The 19,682-nt window shown below is 32.8% G+C and overlaps 1 protein-coding gene across 1 annotated transcript in view; it reads right to left on the reverse strand.

Moving 5' to 3' along the window:
• The window catches only part of LOC110027600 (glycerophosphodiester phosphodiesterase GDPD4), a 25,747-nt gene extending 7,648 nt beyond the window's left edge, over positions 1-18,099 (reverse strand). Inside the window, exons 1-8 of the mRNA XM_020729097.1 lie at positions 17,883-18,099; positions 17,609-17,695; positions 8,858-8,955; positions 3,146-3,206; positions 2,927-3,007; positions 2,627-2,719; positions 2,257-2,346; positions 1,992-2,119 (exon numbers count right to left, since the gene is read on the reverse strand). Coding sequence (XP_020584756.1) covers positions 1,992-2,119; positions 2,257-2,346; positions 2,627-2,719; positions 2,927-3,007; positions 3,146-3,206; positions 8,858-8,955; positions 17,609-17,695; positions 17,883-18,080 — 836 coding nt within the window. The 5' untranslated portion in view covers positions 18,081-18,099. The remainder of the gene's footprint in view (positions 1-1,991; positions 2,120-2,256; positions 2,347-2,626; positions 2,720-2,926; positions 3,008-3,145; positions 3,207-8,857; positions 8,956-17,608; positions 17,696-17,882) is intronic.
• Positions 18,100-19,682: the final 1,583 nt, after the last annotated feature.

Consider the following 19,682-nt stretch of genomic DNA (forward strand, 5'->3'; position numbering starts at 1 on the left):
ATAACAACCTATAGGACTTCGAGGTAGCTCGCCTAGCGCGACGTAAAAATCCTCAATCCCTTTTTAGGCTCCTGTACAACCATGTTGTGCAGCGTAAGTCCTAACTCGCCTTAGGTTCCGAGGTTGTCGTATGACACGACGTAAACCCTCTTATTTCCGCGGGTTATTTGCATAATCGGGTATTATGCAAATGTAAGTCCCAAATAATAAAATTGGCAGAATTGAACACTTAATTAACATTGTCTCCAAAAATATAGCCACACAGTAGGATAGTTTGGGAAGTCATTGAGGGTTCTCCTCAAGATCTAGGACATGCTCTACATTTTCTTTTCTTTGAACTCCTGAAATAACTGTTCCCACTTGTTTTTTTTTTCACGTCCTACCGTGAAAACCTAAACCTTGAAATCTTGAAGACTAGAACCACTGATCATTATTGAGAGTTTTCTCAAGTGACTTCAATCATTTGAGATGTAATTAACTATAGGGGCTTGCCTTTATAGGGAACTTGGAACCCAGGTAAAATAAACCCTATTTAATCTTTGTATTAGATAGGGAAATTTGTCGGTCACACATAAAATGTTCGCTTGCAGACCAAACGGATGTCACAAATCTCTTAGTTTGCAGGATTGGGTCTATCGCTGAGGTCTACACTTATCTCTCGGGAGGGTGTAGTATTCGCGGTATCAGGCACGATTATGCAAACTATCAGACTAATGAGATCCATTTGGTCTCATTTTTCAAAAATTAAAACATACTACTTTTAAAACTCAAACTATATATCTTTTATACTTAAATTAAATTTCAAAAATTATTTTCATATACCATATTTTCATAATTAATCAATCGAAAAAAAGTTGACCGACAGTGACATGGAAAAAAAAAAAAGATGAAGACTACAAGCATTACAGAAAATCTTTCCCAAAGTTTTTTTATTCTCTCTCTTTGATTTTTATTGTAATCATGCTTAGGTTCTGGCATACGTGTTTTTTTCTCTCTTACACATGAGTTGTAACCCCCTTTTAGGGGATAGATGTAGCCGTTGATGTATTCAGTTGAATTTGATTGTTAATTAAAAGAGTTGTAGTCTTTTATTTTTATATAATATTGTGTATTCTCTTTTATACTTGATGACCCTATTAATTATTAGGCCATCTAATAAATTAGGTCTGTTCGAAATCAAAAAGTGAAGAATGGACTCATCATGACGGTAAATACCAAGATGGATTGTAAGTTAGATATAATTATAAAGAGCCCTTGTTGTATGTGTTAAGCTGTAAGAGTATCAATGATTTTTCACTATATTGAATCTATCACTGACAGGTAAATAGGACGTGTAAGGAGAACATAACTCCTATGCTTTTGAGAGAAAGATATTGATTACCTCTGACCAGCCTTCAACTACACAAAATAAAACTCTTTTGTTAAATAAAAAACTAACCAACCAAATCATCAAATTTGAAATCCAATCCTTAAGTCTAAACCATACTATCATAGCATTTGATTATTATTTTAGTTATCTATTTGTTAGGCATAGTTTAAATTAGCTCTGCTCATCACACCATTTTAATATTTTGGATAATAGTTGGTATATTTAATTTTGGTAATTGATATAGAATCCCGATGAGACGATACTCTATTCACTCATTATTACTTGATCAAACCACATCCTCCGGAGTCACTGCTAACATAGTGCGATACACTCAAAATTCCTGATCACTCAGCTACTTGGTCTTATTTATAGTTTTTCAAATGACTTACAATTGTAATGGCAACAGCTGGTTTTATTAAACAATATAAGAAAGCTGACTGTAACAACCTTAACACCCAGCACATCATTTTGTAACAGCCAGCTGTTCCTACATCCTATCTCTAATCCATGCTATCATTAACTATTATCTGCTTTCTAGGCTTAAGATTGAACCTGATTAAATAACAAATTTGAACATCTGTTATATAAATGAAGGAAGCAAGAGCATGAATTAAGGACATACCCGTGCAATATTTGAACAAGCCTCTTGTCAATCAAAGGATGGTAGACCCCAACAATTACTGCATTTTCCATCCTTAGTAAATTACTCATGGCACCAGTGTCAGGATCCTTCATGACGATGTAACCAACCTGTCAAAAAAGTAAAATTATGCAAAAAATTAAGATAATCACAAAATGCTAGGCAAAATATTTTAAGAGTTAATTGTACCAACCAAATTGAAATAAATAGAAAATGATGAATGTGTAGGAGAAGAAGATCACGTTACCATGGCATCCTCTTTTAACTTCACAACGTCTTGCACCACAACATCACTTTTTGCCCAAATCAAACAGTTTTTGCATTCACTTCTATGCACCTGTTTACAAAGGGAATTCGAGTTGCTGAGCTAGTTTTCAGTTATGTTTGTTTTCCAGGTTATATTTTCCACAAGGCACAGCAAAGTATAATACCTGAATACTACTCGGGAAGTAGTAAATAAAATTCATCAATAATTAACATTTGCCATATTTAAGCATACAAGCCTGATTACAACTAGGTTTATCGGTTTAAATAAGCCAAATTGGACGGGATTATCTGATGAAATGACAAATACAAAGAATTGCTCAACTCAACTAAACAGAGAAGTAAAAACTTACAGCAGATAAAACATCCTTGGCCAAGTCTTTCTCAAATGACGGTGGCCCAACTTTCACATCTAGAACCACCTGCCTGACTGAACCCGACACAAACTACAGGAAAACATATTCCCATGATACAACTAAGACTAAAAAGAAAGATTATGAATACAAGCAAAACGTGAAAAAGTAATTCAAACATGACAATGTGAAATAAAAGGAAAAATAAGAGTTATCAACATAAAGTGCATTTCGGGCTGTTTGTGTGCACCAGAAATGAAATAAATTTAAAGTGTTAGAGAGAAATAGTGATAGAATTACCATTAAAGCTTCATGGATGGTGGGTACTTTATATTTACTGGATCCTAGTCCCAACTTAAAGTCTGCTTCCAGTTTGTTTATCTACACCAGAAACTAAAATATATTCTTCTATAAAAGCATTCAATAAGATTTAATTTTGAAGAAATAATAATCCATTAACCATTGTCAGAAGTAAATAATATCAAATTTTTGAAATGCACTTAAATAAGAATGTCTAACCTCCTCTGTGCTCATGAAACCAACTTTCGCAGTACTATTGCCTGACATTCTCTGCAGATCCCTGCCTGTCATGTAAGAGTTAACCATTTTTTGGTACATTTGCATAAGCAAGTAAGAAAGAAACCTTTGGAGATACATAATAAAAGAGAAGTTCGCTTGGAATTTTAGTCACCCAAAGGTTTCGAAGGAATTAGACGTTACGATGCAAGATTAATCATAGACCTAAAATTATAATAATGGCGTCCCCCTTTGCTCCACATGACCTTTCTTCCTTCTCTGTAGCTTCTAATCCCCCACTTCCTCTCTTATATACCTTGGCTGACATTTTCAACAATATTTCCATCATGGCAGAAATTAAAAATCGCTTCAATAGCAGGCATTATTTTACAATGGCCATCTCCTCATAAATTTCATGAGCATGGAAGGAAGATGCAAACGAGTGGTCAACCTCAATCAGATCATTTTGGCCTGCATCATATTCCCACTTTGGGGACGTGAACTAAAGCAGTTACACTAGAGAAAACTATTTGTATGTTTACAATCAGAGCTGCTTCTGAGCAACTTCACAAAGAAAATTTCAATTGATTTCGGCACAAATCAAACTAAAATTAGAAAAAATAAAAAAATATCTGGAATTCCAGTCTGAAAGAAGTAATTTTCTGTCTTCCAGGGCTACATCAAAAATTAGTTGGTTTCCCATTCACCTCTCCAGTGTGATATTTACAATTAAGATTCTTAAATACAGGTTAATGGCTGAAGAAAATTACCCAAGCAGAGAAAACGATGTCTGTGAAGATCAAAATATAAAATAAAATAAAATGAACCAGTTGGCATCAGTTCAATTGGTTCAAATTTATATAGAGCATGAGTGAGTGAGTGAGTGAGTGAGTGAGAGACTGAGAGAGCAAGAGGAGTGGGAGCGAGTGAGTGAGAAAACAAAGAGAAAAAGCATGACCAAATACCAGATAACTCAATTAGTTTATACTCATATAGGGTTGGCTCAACATCAAATTTAAGGCAGGTCTAGTCAAATACCAGTTCGACCAATTGGGATGATTGAATAGTCAACTAATTAACCGATCTACGATGCAAGTCAATTCATAGAACAACTGGGTCAATGCATCATTTTCAGCAGCCCAGATTTGTTAGCTTGTCAATTCACAGCTTAGGTACAATTACTCGCCAAGTAGGCTCACTGCATATCAATTAAGTGTCCTATAAAACTACAAGATCCTCTATTATTGAAGCATTTAATTTTTTTCCATGTAACAAATTATGCAACGTAACAATTATAAATCCAAAGCTACATAAGCTTTTCTCCTTCTTCTTTCTTCTTATATCTTCGGGGTGTTTGGTAGCTCCCTGTTAATAGGATTTATGGTAAAGATTTGTTAAATCCAGCCAAACACAAGAAACAAAAGTTTCATAGATTTATGAAATTTTGGATTTAAGATTTGAATTTTGCCTTTGATTCATGTTAAATCTGGATTTAATGAATCCAACAATGGGTGGATTTAACAAATCAGAATTTACTAAATCCTACTAACGCTAAGTCCTCTCTGCAGCCAAACACCCCATTTAATGGCTTGAATATAAGCAATATCAACATATCTCTTTTCTAGAACTCTCCAATGTACTTGTCTTGGAATTTTATCATAAATTTCTTCTAAATCAACAAAAATAATATGTTGATCCTCCTTATTCTCTAAATTTTTCCATCTAACCTCTCAATAAATGTATAGCTTCCATATTAGACATGTTTAGCATGAATCCAAACTGATTTTGAGAAATTTGTGTATCATGCCGTAACCTATGTTTAATTACTCTCCCATAATTTTAATCTATGACACATTAATTTTATTCCTCTACAAATTGCACACTCTTGTGCATCTAATTTATTCTTAAAAATAAACCAACAAACTATTTCTCCACTCATCATTCATCTTTTTAATTTATAAATAATATTAAAAAGTTTAATGAGCCAATAAATTCTCTATCTCCTAAATATTTTCACACTTCTATTAGAATACAATCAGGTCCTATTGTTTTTTCACCTCTCATTTTTTAAAGCCTTCTCAACTTTTGTTTTATTAATGTAATAGTGGAAATATAAAATTAGTTATTATTTATGATATTAATATCACTAACATCGATTGCATTTTTACAATCTTCATTGAAAAGTTTAACAAAATATCTCACCCACCTATGCCAAATATTCTCATCTAAAAAAAAACTTTTTATTTTCATCTTTAACATAATTGAACTAATTTTTTATATATTTTATCTCTTTGTTTGGCTAGTTTATACATATATTTTTCACCATCTTTAAAATCTACTCTATCATACATAGCATTAAAAACAAATAGCATTACAAATTATTCTTTTATAATCCCAACAAGTCACCTTATATTTTCTCAATTCTCCAAGCTTTTATATTGAAACTAATTTTTATAATAACTTTTTTTATTTGTTATATTTTCTTGCACATTATTATTCTACCACCAATATTTTTATTTAAATTTTTTTTTGCCTTTTGATTCTCCAAGCATATTTTTGTAACAAGCTCAATAGTACTCCTCATTTTATCTCATATAGGATTAGCTTCTTCATGAACAAGTCAAATATTAAAATTTTGAAGTTTACTCATAAAAATAACTTTATTTGTGTTTTTTTAAGTGACATTATCTAATTCTATGATAATATTTTATTGTATTTTTAATTTTTCCATCATCCCCCTTAAAATCTAAAAATAATAATCGATGTTGGGTTCAAAAAGTTTCACTTAAAATGACCTTACTATCCTTACAATCTCCACAATCTACTTTTCTTATAAGGAAATAATCAATTTTTGTTTTATTAGATTCATTCCTATCAGTGATAATACACTCATCTTTTTTTTAAAACAAATTATTATCAATAAGAAAGTCATAAGCTAAAACAAAATTGAATATCGCTTTAAATTCTTCATTAAACATTTCAAAAACATAGTTATTAAAATACTTTCAAAATTTTTTGTAATTCTATCAATATGTATGTTTAAACCTCCTTCAATAAAAATTCTTTGTTCAAAACGTATCATATCAATTCTTCTCGGTCACTTCAATATGTTTTTTGAACATCTATCCCAACATATTTAGAGAGCATAAGCGCTTATAATACTAAGGATCTTAATATCAACAACAATCTTTAGAGCTATCATTTTATTTCTAATTCTACTATTTTTTACAATATTATTTTTGAAACTCTTATTTAAAATTCTATCTACACAACTTCTAGTACGACTACTGCCAAAGTTTAAAACATAAACTATCAATCTTCTTAGTCTTTTCTCCAACAATTTAGTTTTTTGAATGTATAAGATATTTATCTTCATATGAATTATAATATCTATTAATTCTATTAATTTATTTATAAGAGAACATATATTCCAAATTCATATCATAATAATGTTTTCATGAACTAACTTTTTTACTTGCATCTGTTCATGACATGAGAAGATGTGCTTATTTAACACTACATCCATGTGTCGATGTAATAACCCATGCTCGTTTGTCAGTGTTCAGGTCATGCAATGTATCACTTGCAGGACACACCGTAGCATTGACAAAAATGAGTTAAAGGATTCATGTCATAATTTTCGATAATTTTTTTACGCTGGTTGTCGATTGCCTAACACAACTCTCCACTTTTTGCATCCGAGTCTTTGGACCCCAGAATGAATGTGTTAATTTTTAATAAAAATTAATAAATTCATAAACTTATCTTCCCTTTCATCCTGCCCGAAACCCCTTGTCTACCACCTCCCTCTCCCCTCTCCCCTCTCCCCTCTCCCCTCTCCCCCATATAACCTGAAACCCTCACCTATCTTCCCCATATAACCTGAAACCCTCACCTATCTTCCACTTCCCCTTCCTCTTCCCCTTCCCCTTCCCCTTCCCCTTCGTCATTGAAGCTCTCACAATACAATCACGGTTAGAACAACTTGGGAAGGCAACAGCGAGAACGCGGTGTGCAAAGACCGCCAATACTCCCAACTTTCTCCTGCTTAGCTCCTACCATAAACCATTGAGAAAGATGCATGTTGTGTTTCTCCTCCTTCCTCTGACTTCCTCCTCGCCTTCTTCCTCTGTGTGTGATCCTGAATTTACTAAATTTGCAGAATAACAGGATTTAGTAAATCATGTATTTACGATTAAAATCCATAAAATCTGGATTTATCAAATCTGCGGCTTTATTTTGTCCAGACAGAATGTATAGCAAGATTTAGCCTAAATTCAAGTTAAATCCTTATCTAACTTCATTGCCACAATCTCTTGGTGATGCAACTAAGAGAGCTCAAGTTATGTTTTGAAAATGGCACATGTTCAGCAAATGAGGCGAAAGTATGGGTCAACCCTAGCTTGGGATGAGTTGTCAGCCAGCTCATTTACCAAATATTAATATATATTACATGTTGTGTTCCTCCTCCTTCCTCTAACTTCCTCCTCGCCTTTTTCCTCCATGTGAGTGATCCTAAATTTACTAAATTTGTCGAATAACAAGATTTAGTAAATAAGGCATTTACGATTGAAATCTATAAAATCCAGATTTATCAAATCCGTGTCTTTATTTTGTCCAGATTGAATGTCTAGCAAGATTTAGCCTAAATTCACGTTAAATCCCGGTCTAACTTCATTGCTACAATCTCTTGGGGATGCAGCTAAAAGAGCTCAAGCTATGTTTTGAAAATGGCACATGTTGAGCAAATGAGGCAAAAGTATGAGTCAACCCTAGCTTGGGTTGAGTTGTGAGGCAGCTCATTTACCAAATATTAATATATATTACTTCAAAAAACAAAAATTCAATAGTTTCTTTAAAAAGTTATAAACTCTAAATCCTAGTTCCCATTTTTTTCTTTAGTTTCTTATTTATTCCAATTTCTCATTATATAGTTCCATCGCCATATCTTCTAGACTTCTCATCGTCAACACATGACTAAGTGATAAACTAACTACTGTAGCTATTTGCAGAAGCTCAAGCTACGGATGGGTTGAGATCAACTGTACTCATCAACATAACTCACTATAAATGCCCGCTAAGAACAGGCATTACGATTTTGTAGAAAACGGAAAAATGAGTTTATCCCACTACTACATTGTGTTCCAACGTGACAAGGAAAAAAAAAAAACTACTATATATTCCCGACGTCCAAGAAAACAAACCCAACCTTTTATAATATTATAAATGAAGCTAACCCTCTGAATTAACTTTTCCTAATGAATTAGTTAAATCCTCAATCAAGCTAGCCTTAACGAACACACCAATCGCACTAATACAGAAAATTAAGTAAAAATAATAAATTCTATGATAATGCTTTATGCATATAATAGCATATAACTAGAAAACCAGGTCATATTTAAATAGATTGTCGAACATCAAAAAATTAGACCAAGACTTCTAACGGGTGAAGTATTGTTTGCTAAATTATATAATTAGGAAGGCAACATTAATTCCACGATATATAAAATTTTGGCATGCAAGATTTTAGATTTACATGTTCTATGAGGCCAATGAATTTTGTGAACCTCTTCCAGCATATAAAGCTTTCAATTCTGATCTCACAGAAATTTACACATCACACTCTTGGTATTGCTTGAAGTTTATTGTTTCAGCATGACTAAAAAATTAAATAGTTGCAGTCAAATTAGAAGATGCTTAAGTTTAGGTGTCCACCTGTCATGAAGAGCAAAGAGGGTCCCATCTAAGGAACGAGAGACATCGATTTCAATGCAATCCACATGAGACTGAATAGCAATGTGATATGCATCCATCTGTTAGCAAATGCAAAAACTGAGTACCAAGAGTAACATTAAATTTACTATCATATTGACAAGATCAGAAATTCCAGGTGAACTTTTGGCATCTCTCCTGTAGACAATGATCAGCATTACCAAGTGTATTTTTTAATCTGAATCTAAACTAACCATTTACAGTAAACCAAAAATAAATTATCTATTCTCCCAAAGGGTTGAAAACTCTGGTGTGCTTGCTTCTGATTCGAAGAGCCCGCACCACAGGATCCGAACCCCCGACCCGAGGGACTTACGCCAGAGACCGCACCAATGAGCCAGGTCTTTCACGCACGCGCGCGCGCACACAAACACACACAAATATATATATATATATATATACACACACACGTACATACAGCCAAGTTAAAGCAGCAAACAAATTCATACTACATTTGCTACCAAAAGTATAAAGGTGTGACAAGCTGAGCAGAATTGCCATCATAAGTTCTTTGGAAACTTTGAACAACTCTTTCCACTTCTAACAGGCAAACGTACTGCATCTTGTCAAACGAAATTGAAGGCATGCTACCGGTCAAGTACAATTTGAATAGTCAAAGTGTGGTCGCCACCTCTAATTTTGAAGACCGGGAACTTAATAAGTGACGAACTGTTAACAAAGGGATAGAGACAATACTAGATCTGCTGAAGGAGCTCCGCATTCAATCGTCGACAAAACAGGAGGTAAAGGTGCAAGTAGCAAAATATTATAACTCTTATGTCAAAGAGAAGACTTTTAAGCTTCGTGACTTGATCCTAAGAAAGTAGAAGACGCAGTTAGGAGCTTGTCACTCGGCAAATTGGAGTCGTCATAGAAGGGACCATACAAAGACATCTATTTCAATGCAATCCACATGAGACTGAATAGCAATGTGATAGGCATCCATCTGGGAGCAAATGCAAACAACTGAGTACTAAAAGTAACATTATATATATATATATATATATATATATAGAGAGAGAGAGAGAGAGAGAGAGAGATAGATATTGCTTCCCTCTTTCTAATTAGCTTGGGCTCATGAAACTTTACATGGGATGGTAGAAAAATATCAAATATCTAGCCCTCACTCATAACCTTAAACTTTTAAGCGACCAAGTTTGAGTGTTTGTGTATCTGATTCAACTTTCGTAACTTTGGATCACTTTCTAATAATAAGGATTAATACCGAAAATTTGGTTAGGAATGAGCAGTTCATTGAATTTGTGGCTCTCATGATTTTTTGATATCATCAATTGGTTGAGTGGAAAAAGATGTACTTGGAGAACCAAAAGAAAAAAATTCTTTTAATAAAAATAGTTGATGGTGGAATAACAATATGCAATTAAAGATAAAATATAAGAAGTTATGCTATAAAATTGGTTTAAATTTAAAAGATTAGAAAAGTGAGAAAAATATAATATGACCTGTAGAGAGATTAAGAGAACACTCTGTGACGTTAAAAATTCTATTTTTAGTGATCTTTATAATATGTTAAATACTAAACATGATGAAAAATATATGTATAAACTAGCCTACAAAGCGAAAAGAAAAATAAAGATTTAAATCAAGTAAAGTGTATTAAAAATGAAAATTAAAGTATTCTTCTTAGAAAAAGATATTCAATATAGGTGGGTGAGTTATTTTGATAAACTTTTTAATGAAGCTTCTAAAAATACGATCAACCTTAGTGATCTTAATATCACTAATAATAATACTAATAATAATAAATGTTTAATAAATGTTTCTTTTTTACCATCCCACTGGCTAAAAAGAAGTTGAGGAGGCTTTAAAGAAAACCAAGTGTGGAAAGTCTGCAGGACCTGATAATATCCTACTTGAAGCCTGGAAACATATAGGAGAATTTGGGATTTTCTTGGATACTAAACTCTTTAATATTATTTTAAAAACTAAAAAGATGTCTGAGGAGTGGAGGAAGAGTATTTTGGCCCTCTTTTTTAAGAATAAAGGGGATGCACAAAAGTGTGCAAATTATAGAGGAATTAAGTTGATGTGTCATACTTTAAAATTATGGGAGAGAGAAATTGAACATAGGTTAAGACGTATTACAAGGATTTGTCATAATCAATTTGGATTTATGTCGGGCAGGTCTACTATGGAAGCTATACATTTATTGAGAGGTTTGATAGAGAAGTTCAGAGAGAATAAGGAGGATCTACATATGATTTTTATTGATTTAGAAAAAACTTACGATAAGGTTCCAAGAGATATCCTTTGAAGAGTTCTAGAGAAGAATGGTGTTGATATGACTTATATTCAAGTCATTAAAGATATGTATGTTAGAGTTGTTACTTGTGTTCGAACAGAAGGATGATTGACCAAATATTTGGATTATATCAGAGAACGACTTAAAGCCCACATCTTTTTGCTTTAGTAATGGATGCTCTTATTGGGCATTTACAGGAGGATGTACCTTGGTGTATGCTTTTCAATAATGATATCCTTCCCGTGAATAAGACTAGAGAGAAAGCTCGGAAAAAGCTTGAATTATGGAGTTCTACATTGGAGTCTAAAGGCTTTCATTCGAGTAAAACTAACATTCAATACATGTAGATCTAGTGATAGAGTTGTAACTATAAGTGATCAAATTATTAAAAGGTGTGAACGTTTTAGATATCTCGGGTTTATTTTTCAAAGTGATAGTATATAGATGGGGATATTATTAGTAGAATTCAAGTTGGTTAGTTGAAGCGGAGGAATGCTTCGAGCCTATTGTGTGATAGAAAAGTACCGCTCATATTGAAAGAAAAAATTTATAAGATCGTGGTGAGACCTGCAACGCTCTATGGGGTTGAATGTTGGCCTTTAAAAGAGAAGCACAAAACTAAGTTAAGTGTTGCCGAGATGAGAATGCTTAGGTGGGAGATGAGGCCGAGATGAGAATGCTTAGGTGGATGAGTGGCTTTACACTTAAGGCAAAAAGCAAAATAAATATATCTGTGATAGAGTTGGTGTGGCTCCAGTAGCTGACAAAATTAGAGATAGTCATCTTAGATGGTTTGGTCACATTAAAGGTCGACTATCTGATGATCCGATTAGTAGAGTAAATGTTTTAGATTTGATGTATGTTAAGAAAGACAGGTGTATACCTAAAAGACTTGGGCATATTTTATAAAAAATGATATTAATTTATTAGAATTAAATGAAAATATGACAATCAAATGGATGCAATGGAGGATTCATGTAGTCGGCCCCACATAGTGGGATAAATGTTTGTTATTGTTGTTGTTGTATCAATTGGTTGAGTGAGGCTTAATAGCAAGTGACTCTTAAGATGCCTTCAAGTGGTTGAAAGGCCCCTTAGTGCATGATGCTTGATGATGTTGAATTTGTTTTTCTTTCTCTTTTTACAAGAGTAATGGCCAATGTGAAAAGCTCTCACATGAGTAAATTATTTATCGTAAATTATTTGAGTAATCTTATATAGAATAACTGAAAAATATGTTAGTCTAGAAATATCATATGCTAGGCCCTTACCCATGTGCCTAAATGTGTGAGCTGAAAACGGGTTTGATCCCTACTATATCTTGCTTAACTTCGATCCTCTTTTGATCACTCACTAGCAAGCACAACATTCTGAAATCATGAATATTGAACTAAACTTAGCAAACTTTCTTGCATAAGCTTAAATGCAGCATTTACTTTTCAAAGAATTTGTTAGAGTTGTTGATCAGGAACAATTAGTTATAAATGTCCCGCAGTTGTTTCCTTCAAGCCCTCTCTCTGTCAAGACCTCATCCACCAAACACAACGAAATTGCTATAAGTTCTTTTTCAACCATTTATAACTTTTCATCTTCACTCAACATTGTTTCAGCTTTTAACGCCCCGTAATTGCTTTCAAATCATCTTATTAAACAATAACAAAACGCATTTTGACTCTCTAAAATGCCAATATTTTTTGCCCAGCATACTTATCAATCTAGAAATTCATGGTTAAAACTACCTTTAGTGCAAATTTATTGTGACAATGGCTACAAATGCCTTGAAGTAAAAGCATCGCCAAGATAAAAAATAATGTGTCACAAAGAATCACAAAAGAGAAATAGAAAATAACCCAGAAAATACCAAAATTTATGTAGCTAGGCGTTATCCAAGCTTACATCCATAAAGTAAGAGAAAGTATGATCCACCAAAAATACAAAGCCCACAATCAAAGGTGTACAAAATCAAAAAACTCAATTAGCTCTTTAATAATAAGGAAGTACACTCTTACACGGAGAAGGAAAAATTTAACAAAAATCCTACAAACCAAGATTATCTAACAAGAAATCATAGAAATAAAAGGGCATTTTGATGAGGAATCAAGAGAAAATAAAATACAACATCCTTGGAGAAACTCTCATTTTATAGTTGTCAATCTTCACAATTCATGTAGCACGACATACATAGATCCTAAGGCAGGATTATAGAATCCTCATGTGGATTGAGATAAGCAATGATACCACAGTATACAATCGTCCATTTGATATGCATTCTTGATTTAGGAAGTCCCATTTCCAAAAATAGTTGCAGGGCAATAATGAAATATCAAGATAATTAATAATTGGAATGTTCATCCATTTTGAGACCCTCATGGGACTTCGGTGTTTTCAACCATGGTTGCACAATGTTTAAGAGCAAGTGTATCACCTCCCAAATCTAAAAAGTGTGATCTAATAAAAGCGGGCAATGATCGACAAGGATGAAGGCATAGGCAAGGAATGGCTCCTATTAGGCCTATAGGAAAAAAAAGGTGCAACAATGAAACAAATCCCATATCACAGGTGTAGGAGAGCAAGCTGGGCTATACAAATAAAAGTAAAGACATAATATGTGATGAGCCTTGTGATGAAATGAGTGCACTGCTCTTGGGAACTCCATAGTTAAGCATGATCATGGTAAACCACTCATTGGATGAGTAACCAAGAAAGTTATAAGGAAAAAATTAAGAGATTTAACTTGATATGGTAAGGACTGGGACAAAACAAACAATACCTTCCATAGAATAACATGAAGCATTACAATAAGCATCAGCATCAGAACTCTTCTAGTACAATGTGTGGTTCAAGGATGAAATTCAAGGATGAAATTCAAGGATGAAACAAGCACAAACTGGTGGACCTATCAAGTCCCATAGCTCAAGAGGGTTGTTCAATTAGATCGAAGAGTGATGCCATAATCTAAGGCTCAGGCAGGAGTAGCCAGGAGTAGAATTTGACATAAATCTAAAGACCAAAATAAGGTACTAAAGAATCAAATCTCGCATTACAAGCGGAAGAAAGGATACTAGGTTTTATAACTAAGAAAGTTAATTCATAAAATAAAGGCGTCTTTTGGTGCAGCCAGTGAATTTCCATTGAAAACTCCGCAATTAAGTGTGATTTCCTAGAAAGTAACAGTAAAAAAGCTAAGTCATAAGGTTCGGCCTAGGATAGGAAAATTGTAATAGCCAATTTTTGAGAAAATGGAGAAAATTTTTGGAGACTTAAATTGTACCTAATTTTCGCACCTCTCGGATTTCAATTGAATCAATTTTATAAAATTCTACACGAAAAATCAATCTATTTTATATAAAGTACTATATGTTAATTATGAATAGATTGAGAGATATGAAATATGGAAATTATATTTTTTTTGTTAACTTAGTTAAATCTAATTACTTTGATTAATCCTTTCCCCAATCCTCAGCACACTAGCCCACCGACTTACACCATTTTATTTTCCTTTCGGTCGAAAGGCATCTGAAGGTTCCAAATCCCCCTTTCTCCCAATTTTCTTTCTCTTCCTCGATTTCCCCCTGTTCCTTGCTCGTCGCACACAGAAGGGGTCGCGACCCTGCTGCAATGCAAGGGCCACGGGCTGCGCGAATGAAAAAGGTCGATCAGCAAAGGGTTGCTGCAGCTTGCAGGCTCCGGGAGAATTTTTGTAAATGTGAATCCTTATTTCACAATATTTGAGACATTCCCTTTTCTTCCTCGCACTTTTATTTTGATTTTTGTCTCGTTTTCATTGCCTTTTTCCTTTACAATCATCGTCGGAGGCTTCGATTATGCACCGGAAGCGTCAAACATCTTTTTCTAGCTTCCAAATGGGGGTTCTAGCACGATACCAGTGTGGAAGAGGTGTGGTTAGAGGTGATAAAAAGAAGATTTGATCATTTTGAAGAAGAGTTGATTGTCGAGAAGGCTTTTTAAGGTATGTTTTAGTGGTTAAATTACTTTATTAGCCAAAATATCTTTAAATATGAAGTTAATTGTGGATTTTAGGTTGTTTACTGGGCCGGTGGGATTAAGGCGAGAGTGTGGGCATTCACTGAAAAATGACCCCGTAAATTCAGGTAAATTCATCTTATGATAATTTAAGAAGATTAATTTGATTAACAAAAATTACGTAAATTTTAAAGTTTAATATTATATTTTATAGGTTATTAATCACCAAGTAAAATTAATCACAACCTCCAGCTAGCTATCGAAGATTAAGGCTTTAGCGTGACAATTGCGATGAGTAATTACATTTCTAAATTTCAGTAATTTTCTTTTTTTTTTAATTTATGCTGATTTATATGTATGCTTTAGGTCAGTTAAATTTATATTGCAGTAGATTCTTCATATTGCTAGATAGGAACGCTAACAAAACAGGCATAGTAGAAAAATATGTGCATGCATTAAAAATATGCATGAGATAAATGATATTAAGATGGGCATTATATGTAAGATCGGCACAATATAAAAAATATGCATAAAATAAGAGATATGCATGAGATAGATATAAGTAAGAAATGTGTACGAGATATATATATGAATGATATGAAAGATATGCTGACTAATAGTTGTACAACTAAACAAATATACATGCTAGAAGATGCATAAAAATGTCTCATAATAATGTATGTATAAAGAATGAAATAGTTTATATGTGAATGCTTGCATGTGTCTGTTCAATAATAGATAACATCATAAAAATTCAAGCTCAATTTTTCCCTAATAAAGTATTTGAAAGTAAACAAAAGATGCCAAAATAACATTTAAAAAAAAACCATGCAATCACTCTAACAAATAAAAAGTTTAAGATAAACAAGTAAACATAAACATAAAGTTTAAAATAAATAAAATATATATGTTATAAAAAAAACTAATTATGACTTGAGACTTTGAATTCAAAACTCTCTCCTCACTAATATTAGTTAGAGTCTTTATTAGAATAAACAACAGTGTTAATTATTTTCTCACATTCCTTGTCCTCACTTATATCAATATCTTCCCAATCTTTTTCATCATCTTTAATATCAATAATCTTTCTTTTCCATAATTAATAAAATTCAATAAAATTATTTCTATCACATAAAACTTTATACTAATATTCTCTATTACTTTCTAACAACTACTGTTGTTCTTATTCCTTCTTCCATTAAAAAAACAACACAAAAATTTTCCTTTTGCAATTATGATTGTGAAACTCCACTTTTATCCCCCACAAAATCAATCATCACCCTTGGGGGCATCATTAATAATGAAAACATCTCTACCATCTTCCAAAACGTTAATACAAGTGATAAAAGGCATGCATATCATTACATGTCCCTCAAGATACAGCTCGAACAATTAAGGCGTACGCTACTTGATCCCACTATGAGGCATAGGCCTCAAGATGCTCAGCATGTGCTTCACTCTAAGATTGGCCTCAAGGAGATTCTCAAATACATAATTTTAATAAATATTTGTTTCCAGGGAGTTTAGAAACCTCAATATTTTCAAAATATTAATGGTGCCCAATAAACACTAGGACATGGAGACCATGTGATCACAATGTGTATTTTGCAGACATGAATGTAATATGATGTTGCATCCTAGAGAAAAGATCATGCGGTTTAAGCATTTTATTGAAACTAATTAAATTATGATCATGAACACTTTCCAAAAAAAAAATTATCAGACCAATGTATAGCACCATGACTCTTATAAGGAAGACATAATCATAGAGGGAGGAGTGATAATTTGGTAAATTGAAACAAGGGAAGAATTCTGAGACTCAACTGTAAATTATGGATTTCATGGATTCTTTTAAACATAAGTGATATTCAATCAATGCTAGAATGCACAAGTGCTCGCTTCAGTGTGCTATTTTAGAGCATTTTGTAGAGCATAGCACCATAATAGTATTTTCAGACATCAATATACAAATTCTCCCTAGCACGTTCTTCATCCAACTGTTAAGGAAGGGACTTCAAAGCTAACAAGGTCATAAAATATATCCATATAATAGAATTGGGGTTGCAACAAGATTAATTTGGAGCCAAGTTCTTCAATTGGTATGGCTTTATCATATCCTAATTCCCAAGTAGCCATATACAAATGATTCAAAGCATCTAAACTATGCCTTTAGCCTTTTATTTCAAGCATCGAATAGAGTGCCTCAATTGCAACTCTACACTCCAAGAAACATGATACACTACCTGTACATTCTTCCCATGCCTCTCCTTGCTACGCTTTCTTATATAAATAAGGTTTGGAAATTAATGAAACAAACGATATTGGTAGCTTGTTCAGTATTATCGATGTAGCTTAAATGAGCTAGCAAGGAGATAAAACAACATCGAGGACCAATACCACTTCTTTTTAAGATTTTTGAAAAATCAACGGGAAATAAAGATACTTACAGTGTTAGGCGCTGCCCGGCTTGAATCGCCGCCGTGTGCGCAAAGAAGTGGAGGACTCTCCAACCAGTCGCACTTCCGCATTCGCATCTGCATCAATCAAAATAATAAAAAATCCAAATGTAGGGTTACAACAGATTATATGCAACACAAATACGAGCGCTGCGACCAATCCTGTGAGGCCGATAAAAAATCAATATGAAAAAGAAAAAAAAAAAAAAAAAGGAGATCGTTGATTAGGTTTGCGCCTGAGGGAAACGATCGAGAAGAAGCTCGCCTGGTTGAATAGGCGCAGGCGGAAGTGGAAGAATACGGGAGGGACAAAAGCAATGAGGGCGATGACGACGAGAAGACGGAGGAGGAGTCTCTTTGAAGGCCTCGGAAGCCGGACCTTCTTCTTCAAAGAGCTGCTGAGAGGAAGCGGAGGTGGTGGAGGCAGTCGCCTCCATTGCCTCGCCCCCAATGCTCCTCGCATCTTTCTCTCCTGCTTGAAAAACAAGAGAGAAAAATATTGTATAAAGTAGATTATGTTTTTTTTTTTTTTTTTTTCTTGGGTGTTATTTTGGTGGTATTGATGTGCAATTGCACTCCAATATTATCAAATATCACGATCCACATATAAGTCTGGTGTACTCAATATTTGCTCAGTTGAGGATGTCAAGTAACTTTGTTGTAAATTTGTAGTAATATTATAAACAAGTAAATTATGAGAGAGAATTATTTTATTTTATTAATTTATTTAAGTTAAATTAAAAAAACTAAATTTACGTATAGATCATATAATTCCTATGTATTTATATGTTTAACATCTAAAATTATATATTTATATTTATAATACTTTGGTGTGATAAATCTATGCTTGAAAGTGTATTTCATTTTAAAAAGATAGTAACAATGATATTTTTTGTATAATATTAAAGATTAAAGTATTTTGCAGGTTAATATAAAAATTTGGGTGTTATAAAAAAAATAATCTAAAATAATAAAGCATGCATATTGATAAAACAAACCTTATCATAAAATGAGTAGGAGAGGCTCTTAAAGAATCCATTGAAGCCATAATTTAGAGTCTTAAGATACAATTATTAGGTGGAATACACTCAAGCTTATACTAGGTTAGATGCCTTAAGGCTATTGAGCATAGTTATACATACACATGGGAAGGAAGTGACGTAGCCAAAAGATTGATAAAAAATGTAGCCATCGAGTTAAATATTGTAATTCATGAAGCCAAGCAAATAACTCATTAATAGATAACCACTAAATTAAACTGAGTGATATATTTTCCAAGAGTGGAAGGTTAATGAGAATAATTAAGCAAAAGATAACTATAGCCATTGAATTGAAATTTATGATTGAAGCTCAAGAGATTCAATACATGCCAAGATAGATTTCAATTTTTAGCTAAGTCAGGATTTAAGATGCAAAAGATAATAATTTTAAAAAAAGGTGATAATGATGGCAAGTTGAAAGGTACTGAACTCAAGTATTCTTCATCAGCCATGCTAATTCTCTAAGATTAAATGCCTAGGAAAAATAAAATAAAAATGTAAAGCCTCTGTATTATGAGATAATTGAAGATTATAAATACTCTACTGAATTTAAAGCAGAATTGCTAAGTTGTGCTAAATATGTCCAATTCATTGTGGGATTTTCTAGTTAATGAAAATATTAAAATCCATATTTTATTTTATAAAATAATGTTTGATTATCATATAACAAAGAGTGCAAAGAGAAAAAATGAATGAATAAAATGTCATTCATAATTTATATTTTTAATTTTAACAAAAGATGTATTACCATTATGCTCTTGATGATTCTTAATTTTATTTTATAACCATTGTTTATACATTTAAATAATTTAATCCTTACTTTTTCATCTGTTAACCATTCCATAGCTTAAAGAAACATAAATTTGCTTTATTTACAAGTTATTATTAAATTATGTCTCCATATATATTGGTTATGAATAGACAATATTAATTAGGATTTGATTGTGAACATTAACAAAAGGTTAAATGCTTATGATAAATTCCAATAAACGATTTATATATATATGTATATATATATATATATA

This window comes from Phalaenopsis equestris, unplaced genomic scaffold (genome assembly GCF_001263595.1).
Source record: "Phalaenopsis equestris unplaced genomic scaffold, ASM126359v1 Scaffold000428, whole genome shotgun sequence".
NCBI classification, from domain to species: Eukaryota; Viridiplantae; Streptophyta; class Magnoliopsida; order Asparagales; family Orchidaceae; genus Phalaenopsis; species Phalaenopsis equestris.